The following is an 18631-nucleotide window of genomic DNA, read 5'->3' as shown; positions in this document are numbered from 1 at the left end:
AGTTAATTAGACGATTCAAGTGATTAGTTAAATAGCCTGCTAGTATACTTTTTCATGATATTCTAATATTTTGAGATAGGATATTTGAGTTTTCTTAAGCTGTATGCCATAATCAGCAATATTAAAACGACAAAAGGCTTGCAATATTTCAGTTGATGTGTAATGAATCCAGAATGTATGACATTTTCATGTTTTTAGTTGCATTACAGAAAATAAAGGACTTTAACACAATATTCTAATTTTCTGAGACAGTCCTGTATGTGTCATTCAGAGTCAACAACATGTATGTTTCTGGACTCCGGGAGAAAACTGGGTTCCAAGACAAAAACCCACACATACTCCCTGGGAACATGCAAACTAAACAGAAAACTGATGTTTTAAAGAGGTTGTGTCTCCCTGCAGAGGAGATTTACAGGTTCTACATCTCATAGCCGGCCTGTCAGTGTAAATATCTCTGAGGGGAGGGAGTTGTTGTGTTGATATTGTCCTGGAGAGCCGCACAGTGCAACAGTGAGAGAAATTGAAGTGATTCTGTGAAACAAATCTTTGTTAGTTTGTCTTTTCAGTCCAGAAAAATGAATAGCAGATAAAGGCAGAGTACATGCTGGACAGGACAGGGTGTACACTGGTACAGCTTGGCAGTCCAACACAGATCAAACCGTGACACACACACAACCTCACAACTACGGGCAACTTATTGTCCACAGTTACCTTCATCCGCATGTTTTCAGCCTTTGGGAGGAAGCTGGAGAAAAACCCAAGCACACACCGAGAAAATATAAACACAAGCCCAGAACTGAGCTGTTGATTCTTCACTGTGAGGCTGAAGTGCTGACCATTACTCCATAGTACATGTTAACTAATACCAATGAATACCAGTGAACTAACCTGTCTCATGATGTTCTCATGCACCCTGTTGACTTTTGTTAATGTTTAAATTTCTTGGTCTGTTATCATTTATTGACTTCGTTTTCTTGTAATATTCCAGTTTCAGAAGAAGCTGCCAGCTGCTAAAATGATAGAGAATAAAGCATCTTCAACATAGTCCCATGAAAAACATATCAAAAGCAAACGTACACTAAATGATTGAATGTACTGCACTTCAGACCAGCCAAAATAGAAATACAAGGAACTCCACTGTTGATGCAAACTGACCTCAGACTGGAGATCAGCTCAGAGGTAAACACAGATGTGTCTCCGGCCTACGGGAGCTGGGAGAGACGTTTGCCATGTAAATAAGGCTTTGGTGAATCTGTACAGTATGAAGACGTAAACACAGTTACCATGGCGATGTCGGGGCGCATCCAGCTGAAGCTGGCACTTACGACGCGCCTCTCATCGCATGAGTGAACATCACTCCAAACGCTCACTGCTCCCGAGACGTGGGGCGAGAGAGCGATATCCTGTACGTCACCATCTGACAGGAAGGAACAGGCCATTAACAATCCAGATAAGCAAGAGCAGCAGCCATCAACCCAACTCCTACAAACATCTCCTGAAGTCCTCCCAGTCGACGGCCTCTCCGGATAATGTCGCCGCAGCTCATCCGTCTGCGTGAGCGAATGCAGCATCATTTACCTGCACCAATTCTGATTGTATTTGAAACGCACAAATCACCACTTTCGTACCAGTTTGTTGGATGTTTCGAGCACAAATGGGCAATTTCTTCACACCATGGTGAGCTTCCAAAGAAGTGTCAGTGTGTGTGCGTGAGTGCTGCGCTGCCACCGAGAGTCATCATGTATTCTCCATGATGACAGCGCTGCAGTGACGAAATGGAGACGATGCCTTTCTCAAATAATCAATGTCGTCAGAAAATGATGAGTTTTGATGGTCTTTATTCTCGTTCAGTCAACAGAAAGTAGTTCATAAAAAAGATCACCAAATATCTCTCGAAGCACGCGTTCGTATAAAATGTCTTTGATGCTTATTGGAAACTGTATACTGTACAAAGAAGTTGATCCCTTGAGAAACAAATCAAAAACACAATACTGACAACTTGATTATCGATTTGATCTCTTTCTAATAAAAACAGCTTACATGCAGAGATTTAACATTTGTGTTGCATATTTTCAAGAACAAAAAAAATTAAAATTACAGCATTAAAAATCAACCATGTCTGTGAGCAACAATGGAAATGTGTTTTTAAAATCCATGCCGTAAAAGCAATAATTTAAACTTCAGTAAGATACGGATAAAATTAAAGTAAATCTAGCAAAACCTGAAATTTCTGAGGCCTTTATTGCTTGTACCATACAGCGGTTTGGGGTTCTTCTAAGGAGCAGTTTGACATTTTGGAAAATACTTATTTACTTTAATCTGAATATGTATAACAACACTGGCAAAGCTCCGTACTTAAAAGTCACATCGTATTTGTTTACCTAAATGAAAAAGAAAAACAATTTGTGGTTTTACAGGAGGTGATGTGATGGACTATTTGTTTCCTTAGAAGCGCTCGTCTTTTGAAGCCTTCGAAGGCTGCCTGGCAAACACACATAACCTTTTATGGAACCACAAATTGTTGTTTGTAAAATGAGGCATTTTGCTAAGATTAACTTGTAGCTTTAACTGTGCTCGGAGGCGGATTTTACCACCTTCACCTTTCGCTGTTGGCTCCAGCTAAACAGCGCAGTTTGACAGCAATGATCTCATTTCTCAACGGGGATGCAAATAAGCTCATTTCCCAAAATGTTGAACTAATTCCTTAAAGGAAAACAAAAACAAAACCAAAAAAAAAAAAAAGTGCTTCCTCTACACACCACCATCAACATGATGAATGACAGCCCGGAAGCATCAGTTACAGTATTCAGCTCATGATATACATCAAAATAACATAACAACAATCTGCACCACATTCAATAACGCCATCCAGTGTCTAAAAAAAATCTTGTTGTTTAGGACAAATTGATCATTACACTACTAAACCCCATCAATGGACAGGAAAGTACACATCAGACTAAGGCAGTTACATTCTGTACAGTGTTTTCCCTGCTATTCATCAAGCTCAGCACTTATCTAATGCAGCTTTATCCTGTTTAAATGCCGGTAAACAGCTCAAGGGGGGAGAATGAGTCATCCAGTGTCACTCCAAACACATAAAAATAAAACATTACAACATTGGTCATTTACTTTTTTCCTGTGAGCGTGGTTAAAAAAAAACAAACCCAAAAAACACTGCAGTAAGTTCTTTTCAAGAAAAACTGGTTCGTTACCTTTTTAAATCTGTGCCCAAAAGCTTGCGTCCAGTATTACAGTAGTACCATCTTCTTATAGTCACTGCACGCACGCACGCACGCACGCACGCACGCACGCACGCACGCACGCACGCACGCACGCACGCACGCACGCACGCACGCACGCACGCACGCACGCACGCACACACACACACACATCCTTCCTCACGGCTTAATAACAAAACAACAGTTGAACTCGGGAACAAAGGACTGCTTGGAATTATAAGAGACTTGCATCAGAAAGACTTTTTTTTTTTTTTTTTTTTGTTCTCTTGCAGACTTCCCACATAGACGGTCCTGCAGCCTGTAGCCTACCTGTGGCGTTTCCGCAATGCCACAAATGAAACTGCGATTTCATCACAGCCAAAATCTGAGAATTGGTGAAACTTTGAAGGCCTGTGCGTAGGTGTAGCCTTACTGGGGGGGGTGCTCGTACGAGGGGAACATAGACTTCCGAGCCTTGGGAGGGGGTGGAGGAGGTTTGCTCTCAATTTTCATTGGTAGTGGAGGACTGAACTGTGGGGAAGGAGAGACGAGAGTTCGTGTTAGGACTTCAAATAAAAATAAAAACAGAATATTTTAGCGTTTACACGTCATTAAATATGCATTAGTGAGAGAGGGCGCTATTTTCTCGGAGCAGATGTACCTCTGAAGAGAACCCTGGGTTGTCAATCTCGTGTGGGTGTTTCTTCGGAGGCATGGGTGGGGGAGTCCCTGGGGTGTCAATGGTATTGGCATCATTGTCACTGAGAAGCGATGAATAACCTACCGCAGGAGGGAGGAAATAAAAAGCTTTTCAGACCACATGTGTGAATCTCTGCGCAAACGTCAGTGCTGGTGTGTGTGACCTGATTATTCTTCTATTTTCTGAGCGCGAGGCATATTTTTAAGAGAAAAATACAGGGATGACATGTGGTGCGGTCTTTTCTTGGAGTGGCAGCCTTTTGTTACGTACTGGAGCTGCGCGGCGTGTGCGGCGTGCGCGGCGTGTGCTGAGTAGCAGGCAGCGGGCTGAGGGGGTTCGACAGGCTCAGTTGGGATGAAACGCCCGGGAACAGCGAGAGGGTGAGCCGTCGATCTCCTAACTGTAAACTCTTGGGCCTCTGCTGCTTCTCTGGAGGATTCTGGAGTAAGAAAAACAAAAGGACCAGAAAACAGAAATATGATGACGATTCTAACTGAAATACACAATTACAATCATTTTCTGAACAAGAACATTTCAAACAATCAAACAGTTCTTGAGAGACAAAACACTTGTAAAACAACTGTGAAATATTACAGGTACCAAAAGGATCTCAGACACAAGTATGGGCGATTACCAGAACCCTCTAAAAGTTTCTTGTATCTGTAAAAACACAGCACGAGATATAAAGAAATGCTTTTTGATGCTGTAACAAGCTTCTTTTCTGTTTGTTTTGCAATTAAATGCCATTGGAAAGCCTGTTTGTTAAATTGAGCAAAGGTGCATTTTAGTGATGAGCAGCAGAGCTGAGTCAGTGGGTTCTGTACTCTACTATTCTAAGACCTGGTCTTTCTGTGTTGAGATGGCAAAACTTTTATTTTGATATTGAATCATAATGTCTTCCCTGTGATATACTGGTGACCTGTCCAGGATGGACGTTTTGAGGATGGCCTGGTGGTTTAGTGTTTAGCACTGTTTCCTCATTGTGGCTACCCGTTTGGCCTTTCTATGTTTATTTCATGTTCCCCTGTGCATGTGAGGATTGAATTTCCTGTAAATAGCTCCGTCTCTCTGTTCTTGCCGATTGTCCGCTTGGATCCGCTCCAGTCCAACTTATAACCCGTCACTTGGATAAAGCAGGAAACAAAATAGATGGATGGACACCTGTTGACGGTACAAATTTCAATCTTCCGATCCACTTGATATAGTGGGAATTTAATAATCATTTAACAAACAGGAGCCTCAGTCGAATTCGCAGCCACAACAGCCTGCCCGCCCTCCAACACCCATGCTGCTCATCAGCCTGCTCACACGCTGCTCTAGGACTGATCTAAATTCAGTACCAGCATTTGTCCAGAGTCAGCCAACATGGCCATGCTGATCACTCGAGTACCAACATGGCAACCGAGTGGGATCTAAGCTGTTCGGCAGCACCTGGGGGCGAAATGAAGATTCAAGACCAGAAAAAAGAAAATTTGGGAAATTTCTCATCTGAGCAACAATTGTTCCCAGAGCTGCTGCTTATTTTTAAATGTGTATTCCTTATAAATTCATTTCAATTACCAAGGTAAAAACAAACAAACAAACAAAGAGGGCAAGTTGTTAAGATGCAATACCAAGAAGAGTTGTTCCAACAAAATCTACTGCACATTAATTTCCTTCTTGCACCTGTTTGTTGTTGCGTCCTGCCACCTTTCCACCGCACTGGGCTCACACTCTTTAAAGTTTGCAGCCACCCTTCATGAAGTTGGAGATTTAAGTTGTTGTTTTCTGAAGGTTCAGATGAATTCGCACTCCTGGTCAACGCTCAATCTTTTCCCTTTCACCCACTGGATGTGTGCTTTAGGCCTCACACCTAGCTTTATGACACCGGGCAACACATTTCTCTCCCAAATGTCTCGTTAATCTTCATATTTCTTCATTCCTTTAATACATTCGGTATCTCTGATACCAAAGGCAGCGAAGCAGCCACACGGCATGAAAGACCCTCCACCCGGTTCTTACTGTAAGTGGGATGCTCTCGCCTTTGTGGTCTTCATTTCATCATCGGTGAGCTGCGTTCCTGCGGAGCTCCACTTTGATTTCATAGGTTCATACAGCATCATACCAGATGGACTGTGGCTTTCTGTGCAAGCTTTTGCAAAACACCAGAATTCCCTCTCTAGTCTTCTTTTCAAATAATGATGTCCTCCATGGTCTTGTGAAGCGCTACATAGTTATGTGTGCGGTGCATGGTATATAGGCTGATAACATCGCTCTAGATCAGCCTGAAGGTCTTCAGATGTCTTGTGCTGCAAAATTCTCCTCATTGAGTTTCAGTGAAGCAGCAGGTACGTGAAACGTCTTAATAAAGAAATTTTTATAGGATGTAAAAACGTGGATTTTAAATTTTTTGGTGGGTATAACTCACCCACACTAACTCTTCATATAAGTAGTAACAGTTTAATTTGTTTATGTTTTTAATTCATTCTATGCACAAAAATACTTCATTTGCATATCTTCATAGATTTTTCAACATCATGTACTTTAGTACCAGCCATTCTCTGACGGTTATTTTGGGAGTTCACCAGATGTTTTTGTTATTTTTTTTATTATGATTCACAAAAGATTGAGTTTGAATGAGTTGAATTCTTTCTCCATGAGAGTCTGTCTAGACACAGAGATTCAACAGCACTGCACCCATCCACCCTGGGGTGAGTGAGGTAAGGGAGCACCATGGCGCTGGAGCACGGAGGTCAACACCACCAAAGAAAGCTATCTGGGTTGAGAACCGCTGCCTTATCGAAAGCGTATTACAGTTTATAGAAAGAGAAAGAACACAAATAACAGAAGACGCACATGAGGCCATACCTCATCCGCATCGGACGGCCTTTCCAGCAGAACCTGGGATTTGCTCACACTCCACTCCTTCCTGTTCTTTCGAGCAATCCTGTTGTCCTCCTCCGAGCGGGACAGGACCGAGGCCCGGCGATCGGCGGGACGGGACAACAAGGAGCTGTTCACAAGTGAAACGAAGCAGACAAGAAAGACATGCTGGGATCGGGCAGACAAAGAGTGTTCTCTTTTGGAGCGGAGAAAACAAATCAATGTTCAAAATAAGCAGCGACTGCAGAGAGCTGAGACTCAGACAGGGTGAGAAGGCAGACAAAAGAAGCGGGGAGCGGGATACAGGAACTGACTCATGGGAGGAGATGCAGGAGGGTCCATCTGAGGATGCAGAGCCACTGGAGAGGCCCGAGGAGGCGTTGGAGAGGGTTGAGACGGTGGACATGCGGCGGAGGGTGGAGGACATGATGTAGGGCATCACCACCGAGCCCACGCGGCTCTTCTTCCTCTCGGTGAGCGAGCAGGGCTGGGATACACAAATGGGATTAAGCATCACTGGGGACTGTTGGCAGGGGAGGGACACAATGACAGGCAGAACGCAGGTCGCAATAGATGGGCTCAAGGAAGATTTATAGTCTGGCGCTAATATATCCCGCACTCCGCTTTGAATGAGAAGTGTTTGATTAGATGGCAACGTGGCCAACAGCTTCAGTTGGCACCGTGTTACATTAAATTGAGTTTCCGACTGGCAACGCACCAAGGTTATGACGCCATAATGCTTTTCCACTTTCTCCCGAAGGTCTTGGAAGCAAGTAACCAGACGATTGTGTAAGGGCTTCAGCTGCTCCGTCGTCTTCTCCCCGTGGATGCGAATTCCATCTGCCAAGAGAGGGATCTTTGGGGGCGGGGGGGGGGGGGGCACTTGAGTGTTACAGAGTCCTGCTCGAGGCCGACGTCAATGACAATGATGGTGGAAGGATTTACCTGCAGGGCGATGAGGTGTTTAAGGACCTCGATGCGTTCGTGATCACCCGGGTGCTCCTGAATGTATGTGTCTGTGAAGAAGGCCTATAGAGAGACGACAGCGAGATTAATGGTTTGTGAGCTTTTTAAGCGTGCTCACTTAAAATATAGCTACAAGCAAAGAGGAAAAGTTTCTGCATCGTGCCAAACGGGCCACAGTGGCTCCCTAATGAATAAAGCTTTGTAGCACATCACAGGCTAGAGGCCAGCCAGAAGTCATGTCAGCAAACAAAGAGGGGTTTTTTTTTTCTTTTCATTTTTCAAAAAGTATTAATTATCATTTGCACTTGTGCAATTTCTAGTTCATTAGCAGAGTTTGATCGCATTATGTTTATTTCACAAACAGCGACTGTAAAGCTACCTGTGCATGCAACCAAAGCTGTTTGAGTAAACATTCACAAGCACAGAGCTGTGTGCGAGGAGAGGCAACCTGAGACTTGAGTGAGGTTCTGTACTCTCACATAATATATTCACTCGTTTGTACAATACAAATGTAATGAATTATTTAACGAAAAAGCACTTTTTTTTTCTTTTCATTTCACTGTTTTAGTTTCAAGGCTAATTTAGCAATTGCTTCCGAATAAAATGACCCGATTTTAATGATGACATTTACTTCTTTGCCGGTTTAGAAACGAGCACTCTGGAGATTAAATATACGTCATAAGTTATTCCAAATTAAAAAGACAGACCTTCTCGTAGTTGGAGAAGCCACCCATGACGGCGGGGTCAACGATACCACTGAGCATCATGGACAGGGGGTTGATGGACAGCGAGCGATCGCAGGCTTGCTGCTGCACAAGGTTGCTCAGCTTTTCATTGGCCATCTCCATGGTTTCTACGGCGTTTTCTAAAGGGCTGATCTCCTCCTGCACACCAGACGAGGATAACATGAGGATAATGCACATCTGAGGGTGCGGGAAAAAGCCATCTGTAAACAGTTGCAGCTGGAGGTTCAGTGGTTCTTACCACTGAACCTGATTTGACTTCAAACCATTTGAGAATCCCTGGGAAGTGATAGGCAGTAATGTAGGTTGTTCTCTCGATCCACATGGTCTGTGGGGCAGAATAGATAATAAGAAAACACTAGAATGTGGCATTTTTATGAATCTCTTGCATGAGGTACACACAGTCGGGTTTTCTTTTCTTTTTTTTTGTCAGTATGCTTACGCATATGGGTGCTTTAAAAAGTATTTAAAAAGTGCTCACTGCAAATTCATTGTCTGGGTCCTTTTCACCTTTCCTAAAGGGCCTGGAATACTGGAACTGGTCCACTTCATTGGTTCTGTAATAGCTGCAGCAGAAGAACCAGAAAGGACAGCGTTGACTTAGCAGTTTGCCCAGAGAACTATAAATCCCCAGATATTCACGAGAGCATAAATCAGCCTTTAAGTGTTCTGTTACCCACTTTAATATCTGCTCTGGAACCCCCTTGTCTTTAAACTGCTGCGGCACACTGAGAACAGGCTTGACAGTAAAGCACTGGATGTCTGTGAGGTTCAGTTGAGGACACGACCAGGAAGAAAGTGGAATTAAAGAAAAAAACAAACAAACAAACGTAGCGGATTAAACGGTTTAAAATCTGTATGTGGCTAAAACAGGTAATTATAGGCTTCCAACTTTGTGAGGTTGTACTTATGCACAGCGGCGTTTTGAGCTAAATGCTCACAATGACAAGCTCATAATGGCAGTGCTGGCATGCTAATGTTGAGCACGTTTGCCATCTTGTGCCGTGTCTCGAATCATGTACTTCCACACTTTACTCTTTGAGTAGATAAGTGCATTACACTGTCAAGCAAGCTGCCGGGCAGTGAACTGTGAGCACACAGATGCTGAGCTAAAAAAAAAATACAACACTCAAAACGTTGGACGCTTCTCCATTCCTGGGTATGAGGCGGGCGGAGAGTCAAACGTTGGCAAGCACAAATTAATTTCCAGGTCAGATGAGAAATCCAAGAACTAATCTAGTTATTAAACTGAGCAACCAAAAGCCGGCCATTATTTTAGCAGGTGATGAGGTTGTCGTTTGTGGTGAGTGCTGAACGGCAATGAGCAGTTTGAGACAGGACTAATGTGTGCACTCTGCAAGCAGGTGCATTAATATGTCATGCACCATATGTGAATCAGAAGAAGTAAGCGATTTAACTAACAAGAACCATTTTTTTTCTATCGATGTGGCGTGCTAACAGGTTAATTCAGGGTTGCCAGGTTTATCTATTCATTAACATCCGGATTACAGGCAGATTTAACTTCAACCTTTTGTAGTGAACTCGTTGAAATTCTTGGAAATTTTAAAGTTGTTTTGGTCGATTATTTTTAAATCATTATTACTTTGATGGATTTTTATGAACATGAAAAACCAAGACAATCATATGCCTTTTGAATCTAGTCAAAAATGTTAAAAGAATGGACCAAAGTTACAAATATTTCATGTGTTCTATCTTAAAAATGTCTTTAAATTGGACATAAAAATCTGTGTAATGATGTGTAAAAGGATATACATTCATTCATATATATATATATATATATAGATAGATAGATAGATAGATAGATAGATAGATATAGATGGATATAAATATAGATATAGATATAGATATAGATAGCCAGAAAACATCTGGTCAATTATGGTTGAAAGAAATGTTTTACGATTTTTCACACTATGGGCAAGCCATTACATTATTGACTTTATTACACTTAAAATGGCCAACATCATTACGGTACTGGCCATGATTACATGGTGGTTGTTACAGGTCCTGCTCTCACACTCAGTGCACAACAGTTGGCAGCATTGGTTAATTACACACATCACAGCACCGAGGGAATGAGACTAACACTAAAATATTGATATCAAATAAAAATTAAGCAGATTCTGGTGATCAATTCTGAATTAAGCAGGAACCCACCACAGTCTGTTTTTTAAAATTCTTTATAGCAGAGCGTGCCAACATGGCCTTAACTAAATCGGTTTAAAGTGTATTCACATTGCTGCCAACTCTCACACGTTGAGCTTGAGACTCAAGAATTTGGCCTGAAGCCAGGCTCTCCCATCATGCATGACTTTTCTAACAATAAGCTGTAGTTATTATCTGAATACTGAGGAACTTCCTGTCTCTCTCAATAACCATTATAGCTACGAATACAATACCGAGGCCAAAGCGGCAGTGTGTCATGAAAGCTCATATGAAAGTGACTTATTATCACGTACAACTGACCTCCCAATCTCATTCATGGTTTTATATCAAAGGCCATTTTATGCCTTTTAATTTTTAATCTGTCCTGGTTTCATTTATTTTATTACTTTTTCCTAATAATGTTTGGATCCTCAGCGGATCTTTGTCAGGTCAACATTTCTTGGCGAAGATCCGCCGAGGATTGAAATGTTAATAATTCATTTCTGTGGGTTACACTTGTGTGCAGGCATATCTCCCTCTTTTTTTTTTGATACGATTGTTCAAACAGCCGTGCTCCTACATGTGATGTGTGCATCATTCTGCATCGCTTTCCCTGTAACATTGCTCTTGCTGAAGACATTCAGTTCCAAATCATGGCATTTTATTGAAGAAATATTAGTTCTACCACCTATCAATTATTCACCATAATATCTACTCAAAGATTTCAAGGAGGAAGGCCTGCTGGAGAATATTAGTCTTCTTTTATCCTGAAGTGAGTCTGACACGCACCTTAAAATGAAAGTTTCCTCTTTTTTTTTTTAGTTTGTCAAGACTAAACCAACGTTCCTCCTTATTATATTGATGTATTGTATGTGCTGGCATGTGTTTGCATCCGTGCACCATGTGGTATGAAAATACGTGGAAAACACACACACACATACATCTACATAAGCCATCCATCCATCCGTCAAAAACACACAGAGACAGACAACCACACACAATTTAAGGTCACCATTTAACCTCACATGCATGTTTTTGGACTGTGGGAGGAAATCAAAGTACATCCAGGCACAAACAGGGTGGAACATCCAAACAAAAAGGCCCGACTGCTATTTGATCCCAGACCTTCTCATCGTGAGGTGAGAGAGAAAACCACTACACCACTTTGCAGACCACAAAAGCCATTAAAACAAAATGACTCGCTACACGAGCTTCACAGTTAACACAGTTGCTTCACAATGTGGATGGAAGTTGGTGATTCAAATAATATTGAAAAAAATTCATTCATAATATTGTGTTAATAAATTGTATTGTATTATATTATACATTATCCAACTTAATGTCTGAATATATTGTGTCATATTCAGTAGTGACTTCATTTAGAAATACATGAACACAAGAAAGCTGGAAGAGTAAGTTGTAAAATGGCACCATAAAATAATCCCATGAATGCAGCACTATGATCTTTAAGGATACGCTGTCCGGCGGAGTTACTGATGTTGTCTCCAGGTGGCGCTGTGCTGGTCATACGGACAGCGTTGGGGAACTGTGAGAGAAGCTTTAAGCTGAAGTCTTCCAGCCACTCGTACTCTTTGCCGCGGAAGATGAACATCTTGTTCTGCGGCGGAAAAATTGTGGAGAGTCAGTGATTGGTCTGAATTGTGATCGAGCCCATTTACCATTATATAAGAGAAGAGTACTTAAGCAATGCTTTGACGAGACCGCATTCATTCTGACATTACCTGGTGTCATCATCAAAATGCCAGCAAGCTTTATCTGCCTTATTGCACATTGCCTCCAGAAATGTCCTGAACACCCGCTCATAGCATAAGTTCAGGCACATGAGGGCTTCACTAACTCTCAATTTGCTCAAATAGGTAATAATTTTCTTACCCTCAGGAACGAAGGAAATCCAAGGCCATAATATCCAACAGCAAAGTACTCCGGCTGTGGTCGCATCGCATGCATAATATTTTCATAGAACTTGGCTTGTTTTTTCTGTAGCAGAGGACAAAGCAGACGATAAGACAGCGGAAGAAAACACAATATGTTGTAATTAGTCTGTTGGAGGTTAAAAAAAATGAAATCATTCATAACACTAAACAAAGAGAAAAATCCTTTAAGTGATTCTGAGAAAGCTGTTTGGAGCACAATTGTATTAAATACCTAACGCTGACAGACTTTATAAATGGATTCTTCACAGTATCAGCGGACACGATCAGGGTGGAAATGAGTTGGGTAAATACGAAAATAATCTCTTCTCCAGTTCTTTGAGTTGCTCTGAGACGCTCAACATGCCGGCGCAGAACTTTTGTCATCCGACTCATTAAAATTAGCAGTGATGAGGCGGCAACAATGAAATCATTTGCATTTTATTTCATATCAGCAAATGAAGCGGACTGTTTTTGAGGTTGTGGCAATGTTTGGTTTGTGCTGCAGGACTGTGATGCATGTGTTCTCTCACCAGCAGCTGGCTCAGCTCCATAAAGTCGAACATGTGGCTCTCATGCATCTTGGCCAGCTGCTTGCCCAACTCTATGGCTTTCTCCCACATCTAAGAGGACATGTGCATCGCTCAGTTAAAAGGGGAACATAAAACATGGAAACAGGGAAACAGGAGCTAGAGTTTGCCATCTGCTTTCTGCTGCTGTTCTGGGAGGAACTCGTACTTCACCGCTTCACTGTCGGTACGTAGTAACAAGGGAGTGATCTAAACACAGAGGAAAGACTTTTATATAACTCCCTGATGAGTTTCCTAATGCTACGTTGGTGAGCTGTGGTCAGATTATTCCTTGAGTAAAGGGCTGCATGGTGGTGTCGTGGTTACTCCTGCAGTCCAAATACAAGCATGTGAGGTTGATTGGTGGCTTCAAACAGCCCTGATGAGTGAATGTAAGACTGAGTGTGTGTGACAGTTTGCCTCCATGACTGGTCAGGGGGATATAATGCTTTCACCCATTATTAGTTTGGACCTTGAGTTGAATAACGTTACGTAGAATGTGGAGGAATGAAAGCCTAATGTTAGGACAACAGCTCACATCATAGATAATAATAATAATAATAATAATAATAATAATAATAATAATAATAATAATAATAATAATAATAATAATAATAATAATTTACAGTTTTACAGACCACATTTTAAAACAAGAAAGAAAGTCACCTTGCCCTTGTCCAGGTAGCATATGATCTCCTGGAAGAGCCGCTCCTTCAGCTCCTGTTGGGTCCACACATGATCCCCATCGCGAGGTATCAGATGAGGCGCGCACTGTTTGTCAGACCACTGTGGAAGCACAGAAAAATGTATAAATCAATTTTAGAGGAAGCTTTAGAAGTCTCATTTTATATTAGCCAAGAGGTTAAACAGCTTAAACCCCCTCTCTCCTTCTGACTATTGCAAGAATAAAAGTCAGACACCTCCAGTAATTCAGCGTGGAGCAGCAGCGTGTAGGCTGCCTCTGTGTAGTTTTCACAGTCCAGGTGCAAATCGCGCAGTTTGTAGAGGTACCTGCGGTTACAAGAGCACAGCAGTGACACACCGCTGGGTCAATAGTCTCCCCCTAAAAAATGATATAACAATGTCTTCCTCTCACTGACCGGATGTAAATGTCCTCCCGCTTTTTCTCTTTGTAGAAATTCTGTGGATAAAATTGTCCTAATTTTAGCATACAGAGAAGATTTTCCCTCCAATAGTTTGCACAAGTAATTGCTTTATGTGGGTGTACAAACAGTGTTGAATCTTGGGTAAATACAGAGACTGGGCATATACCAGCACATTGACGGTGCAGCTCATGCGATGCTCGGGACTTTCGTCATGTGTGATGGTTCGATACGCCAGCAGATTCTCCAGCAGGCTGCTCAGCAGCAGGGCCAGCTCCTCTCCCGACTGCGACAGGTATCTGTGGCGCCTGCAGTGCTCCAGTAATCTGCACATATAAACAAACATTCTTCTTAACTGTAAAGAACAGTGTCTAGTTTATCTGTTTGCCAAACCTGCCACTCCTCCTGACAAGACATTTGCCTTGCCGATTGTTTGGTGCTGAACGCAGTGCGGCAATAGTTCCTATTGATTTAAGGTTGCTTACAATTTTACAGACTGCCGTGTCCTTCTGGCTTCTGAAGGATTTCATCGAAACACAATCAGAAATGTTTTTGTTGCACGTCTGAAGCAATGCAGAGTGAACTCCACTTTAAACAGAATGAGCTCTTTGATCGGTGTGTTATAACTTTAACAACTTTTTCTCCGTTTGATCTGTTAGCAAGCCTTACGTTTTCTCCAGCAGGACTTTGTACTGCTCGTCCCCTTGGCCTCCTTCCACCTCTTGATCCAATTTTGTGATCAATTCGTTTTCAAACTGCAAAGATGAGAAGGGAATTCAAGAGGCAGATCACCACATACACATCACAAATATTGTAATAGCATGTTAGCTGTGAGCATCTTTAGTGGAAGATGCTCTGAAGTGGAGTTGGCCGTTCGGGATGGGGGGGTCTGAGATAGCTTTTCACCGTTTCAAACGTGCGTCCAGGGCTGAAGTTGTGCTCACACTGCATCATATCAAAGAAGATGGGGATTGTGGCTTTTCGGAGTTCAGGCTCGGGTACCAGTGTGACCTCCAGAATGGGTCCAACCATGGCAGGGATGAACTTCATTTTGTGGGGGCCTGCGGGACGGCAAACATTATCAGGCAAGAATATCACGGTACGATTCGAGAAGGCAATAAGCTGCATCTTCATTTCTCAACAAACAAAGGACAAATCCAATAACGTGGTAAACAAAACAAGACAGTGTGAAACCGGACAATAAAGAAATATTGTCTTGTAATTCCCCATGCATGACTGGCAGGCACTTGAATAAACAATTCTACAAACTCTATGGTAATAGCAACATTATCAAGAGGCTCAAAATACTCACCAAGATTGTACCACATGTCCCTCATCTTAAAGCCGATATTCTTCCTCATGTCTCCGTATCTGTAGCAGATTTAAATCAAAGAAGTGCTACATTAGGTTTTCCTCCCATTAAAATTCTTTTTGATGAATTGTGAATAACCTCACTTGTTCAGGATCTTATTCCGCTTCTCCAGAGAGAAGGTCTCCAGCTGTAGTGTCTTGTGAGTGAGGAACGCCACGGTCAAATGAAAGTAGTTATTCCACAGCTGCGAGCGAAGCAGGGGTTTTCAAATATTAATACAGTAATTACCTTTTCATAACACTTAATTTTGATTTCATGTTTAATATTTTTTTTAAAAAGCGACCTCTACCGAGGCGGCGGAGGACGAGACCACACCTGTAGTTCAAAATGTGTTTGGTCCAGAAAGTACATGTTGAGTACGTCCGAATATTGGTTGATGGCCCTCAGGAAGACCTGCATCTGCACCAGGTTCATGATCATCCAGTCAGCCGGGAAGACGTTTCCCATGAGGTCTTTAAACATGATGAATGTCTCCATGAGGAAATCCTTAAATCAGAATTAATGATTTAATCTTTAAAGGGGTACTCTGTAAAATCGAAGGCATGCTTCACATTTGGTGGTGATGTTGAGTGTCAGTCTGTTATCTTCATCCGGATTTGGTCCACTGGGTAAATTGTGTAAAAGACACCACTGTGAAGTAATCTTTCAACCATGGTTATATCATCCGTTACTCTCGTTGCTTCTTTGAGGGAATCAATGCACCATCTTGTGGGACAATCCTATACTGCAGTACTTAAAGGGCCAGGACAAGAGTTTCTCACAGTGTAGGAGGATGAGCCTCCATCACAGACATTAGATTACATTTTACCTGCCAACTCTCAACAGCTGTTAAGACCAATAAGCAGTAAAAGATCATAACTATCTTGGTGCTAGTTAAATCTGGTTGGTCTTTATATGTTGTCTGCGGCTGTTGTTATACTCATGGTTTGACAGTAATACTTTAATTTCTAATCTGCTTACATAAACTTAGTCCTCAGTGTATGCTTTTAAGTTAGAATAATTGCTAATTGCTTTAACGCTCCACTTATCAGTTCTTATAGCAAAAAACAAAACAAAAAGAAGAACAATATCTTGGGAAAAGGTTTCCCCTTGAACCCCCCTGCCTTTAATGAACCACATGGCTGAGACAGTCAGGACGGGTGTTTTTATCTAATTCGGCTGCTTCTTACAATATTGACTCCTATAAAAATAAAATTAAAATCAATAGAAAAGGATCCTTTAAAAAAATCTATAATATCTAAAACATTAAAAACCAAACGACCTACAGCGTGTCAGTCATACAGAATGTTCCCACAGCTTAATGGAGGGCCATCATGTCAGTCCCATCCATCGCATAAAATGTCTATAATCAATATTCCCATAAGGAGCAATAAGTGGCTGCGGTGGTTTAATGTCCGTGATTGATGAGATGTTTCAGGACAAGATGTAGCCACCAGGGGAGGAACCGCGACACTTACAATGATATCCTGTCTCGTCTTGAAGGTGCCGATGTAGTGGGCGTAATGCATGTCATCCATTTGCTTCAGGATGGCCGTCATGCAGGCAAGATAGTGGCCCTACCACAAAGAGGACCACCATTATTCACACTAACATTTTCCTCAACAACAAAAACTGCATTCACAGCCCATAATTCAAACACTTAACCAAATTTAGCTTCTGTGGATGTCAGTCAAAATTAATAATAAAACAAATTCTGAGGACGGAGTTATCAAGGGCGCATTAGAGCTGTAACATTACTGTGTCTCTTACAATGAGAGGAGAGGATCTCTCCATGCTGATGACAGTGCGATTAACCCTGCGAAGAAGCCGCTCCATTATCAGCTGAACGTGCCCTCTGGTTGGTCCCTGCACAGACAGAAGCCTGAGACTCAGCGACCAGCGTAATGCACTTACACACACATCGTACAGAGTGATGTATGCATTAAAGTACTCATTCACCCAAATTAAATCACCTCTGGATTTATTTACCCATAGTTGAGACACTTTCAAGATTTTAATCTCCACCATAAAATCATCAATCCCTTCAGCAATGCCCAGAGTATTAATGAAATTGATCATGAAAATAAGAAACTGATTAGAAAATAATGTAAATATTCATCAACTTCAAGGTGTGTACTCAAGTACTGAGCCTTTCCATACTTTCAGCTGAGATCTGCTCCAGACCCCATGACCCTGAGTGGGATAAAGTGGTAATGATGGATAGGTGGATGGAAATAATCTCTATATAAGCTATATCTCCCAGCAGCGGCGTGTCTCCCTGTTCCAGTTGATATGAATAGACCATGATTTCATTGTGAGAGTGCTTTTCATGGAAAATAATACCAGATGGACCATTAATCACTCACTTCACGGTAAATTTAAGTCTCATCTTGACAAATTATCTATTGAGTCATTTTTTAACCAGAAATGCCAAACAGGATTGTAAGGATTCTGTGCTTTCCTTTGCCTTAAATCATCATATCTGTGCACGTTGGTCTTTTTATTCCCACAAAGGTGAGGATGAACCTCAAACAGGAACAGAAGTGATCATTTTTTAATGTTTGACAAAGGAAACCCATGAGGTCTGTAAATTATTATGGCTGTTACAGCCATCCTGACATCCTTTGTTAGAATAGTAGTTTCGCAGCACTGATAATCAAAAGAAAAACTTTTATAAGCATTTATCTGCTCTGTATCAGGGTGGCGGAGAAAAAAACCTCCAGAGAGAAAAACTTGTAAAGCTGGGTGAATAAAGCCCAAACAGACTGGATGACTAGATGTTCCAGCGACCCATCCGTCCATTTTAAACCGCTTATCTGTGCGTGGGTCAGTGTGGCAGTGGGCTAAGCACAGCATATGAGACGGTCTTCGATTTAATAACATCGCCCAGCTGTTCCAGGGGGGACCCCAAAGGTTCAACCAGGCCAGATGAGCTTTGTAATCCCTCCAGCTTGCCCCCAAAGCTCACCGGGGGGTGGGGGTTGCTCCCAGCTGGGCAGGCCTGGAAATCCCTTAAAAAAGAGGT

General features: G+C 42.0%; 1 protein-coding gene across 1 annotated transcript in view; it reads right to left on the bottom strand.

Moving 5' to 3' along the window:
- Window positions 1-3505: 3505 nt before the first annotated feature.
- The window catches only part of dock5 (dedicator of cytokinesis 5), a 38137-nt gene continuing 23011 nt past the window's right edge, over window positions 3506-18631 (bottom strand). Inside the window, exons 27-51 of the mRNA XM_080467155.1 lie at window positions 17377-17472; window positions 17085-17183; window positions 15943-16113; window positions 15711-15811; window positions 15568-15626; window positions 15162-15316; window positions 14925-15010; window positions 14425-14581; window positions 14253-14293; window positions 14073-14163; window positions 13819-13938; window positions 13117-13206; window positions 12546-12650; window positions 12129-12270; window positions 9170-9251; window positions 8971-9055; window positions 8731-8817; window positions 8454-8630; window positions 7726-7809; window positions 7499-7636; window positions 7095-7267; window positions 6766-6910; window positions 4189-4357; window positions 3880-3998; window positions 3506-3749 (exon numbers count right to left, since the gene is read on the bottom strand). Of these exons, the coding sequence (XP_080323281.1) occupies window positions 3648-3749; window positions 3880-3998; window positions 4189-4357; window positions 6766-6910; window positions 7095-7267; window positions 7499-7636; window positions 7726-7809; window positions 8454-8630; window positions 8731-8817; window positions 8971-9055; window positions 9170-9251; window positions 12129-12270; window positions 12546-12650; window positions 13117-13206; window positions 13819-13938; window positions 14073-14163; window positions 14253-14293; window positions 14425-14581; window positions 14925-15010; window positions 15162-15316; window positions 15568-15626; window positions 15711-15811; window positions 15943-16113; window positions 17085-17183; window positions 17377-17472 (2874 nt within the window). The 3' untranslated portion in view covers window positions 3506-3647. The remainder of the gene's footprint in view (window positions 3750-3879; window positions 3999-4188; window positions 4358-6765; window positions 6911-7094; window positions 7268-7498; window positions 7637-7725; window positions 7810-8453; window positions 8631-8730; window positions 8818-8970; window positions 9056-9169; window positions 9252-12128; window positions 12271-12545; window positions 12651-13116; window positions 13207-13818; window positions 13939-14072; window positions 14164-14252; window positions 14294-14424; window positions 14582-14924; window positions 15011-15161; window positions 15317-15567; window positions 15627-15710; window positions 15812-15942; window positions 16114-17084; window positions 17184-17376; window positions 17473-18631) is intronic.

The sequence above is a fragment of the Lipophrys pholis genome, assembly GCF_963383615.2.
Source record: "Lipophrys pholis genome assembly, chromosome: 7".
Classification (NCBI taxonomy): domain Eukaryota; kingdom Metazoa; phylum Chordata; class Actinopteri; order Blenniiformes; family Blenniidae; genus Lipophrys; species Lipophrys pholis.
The sequence above is the reverse complement of the archived record's forward strand: the minus strand, read 5'-3'. Positions and strand labels throughout refer to the sequence as shown.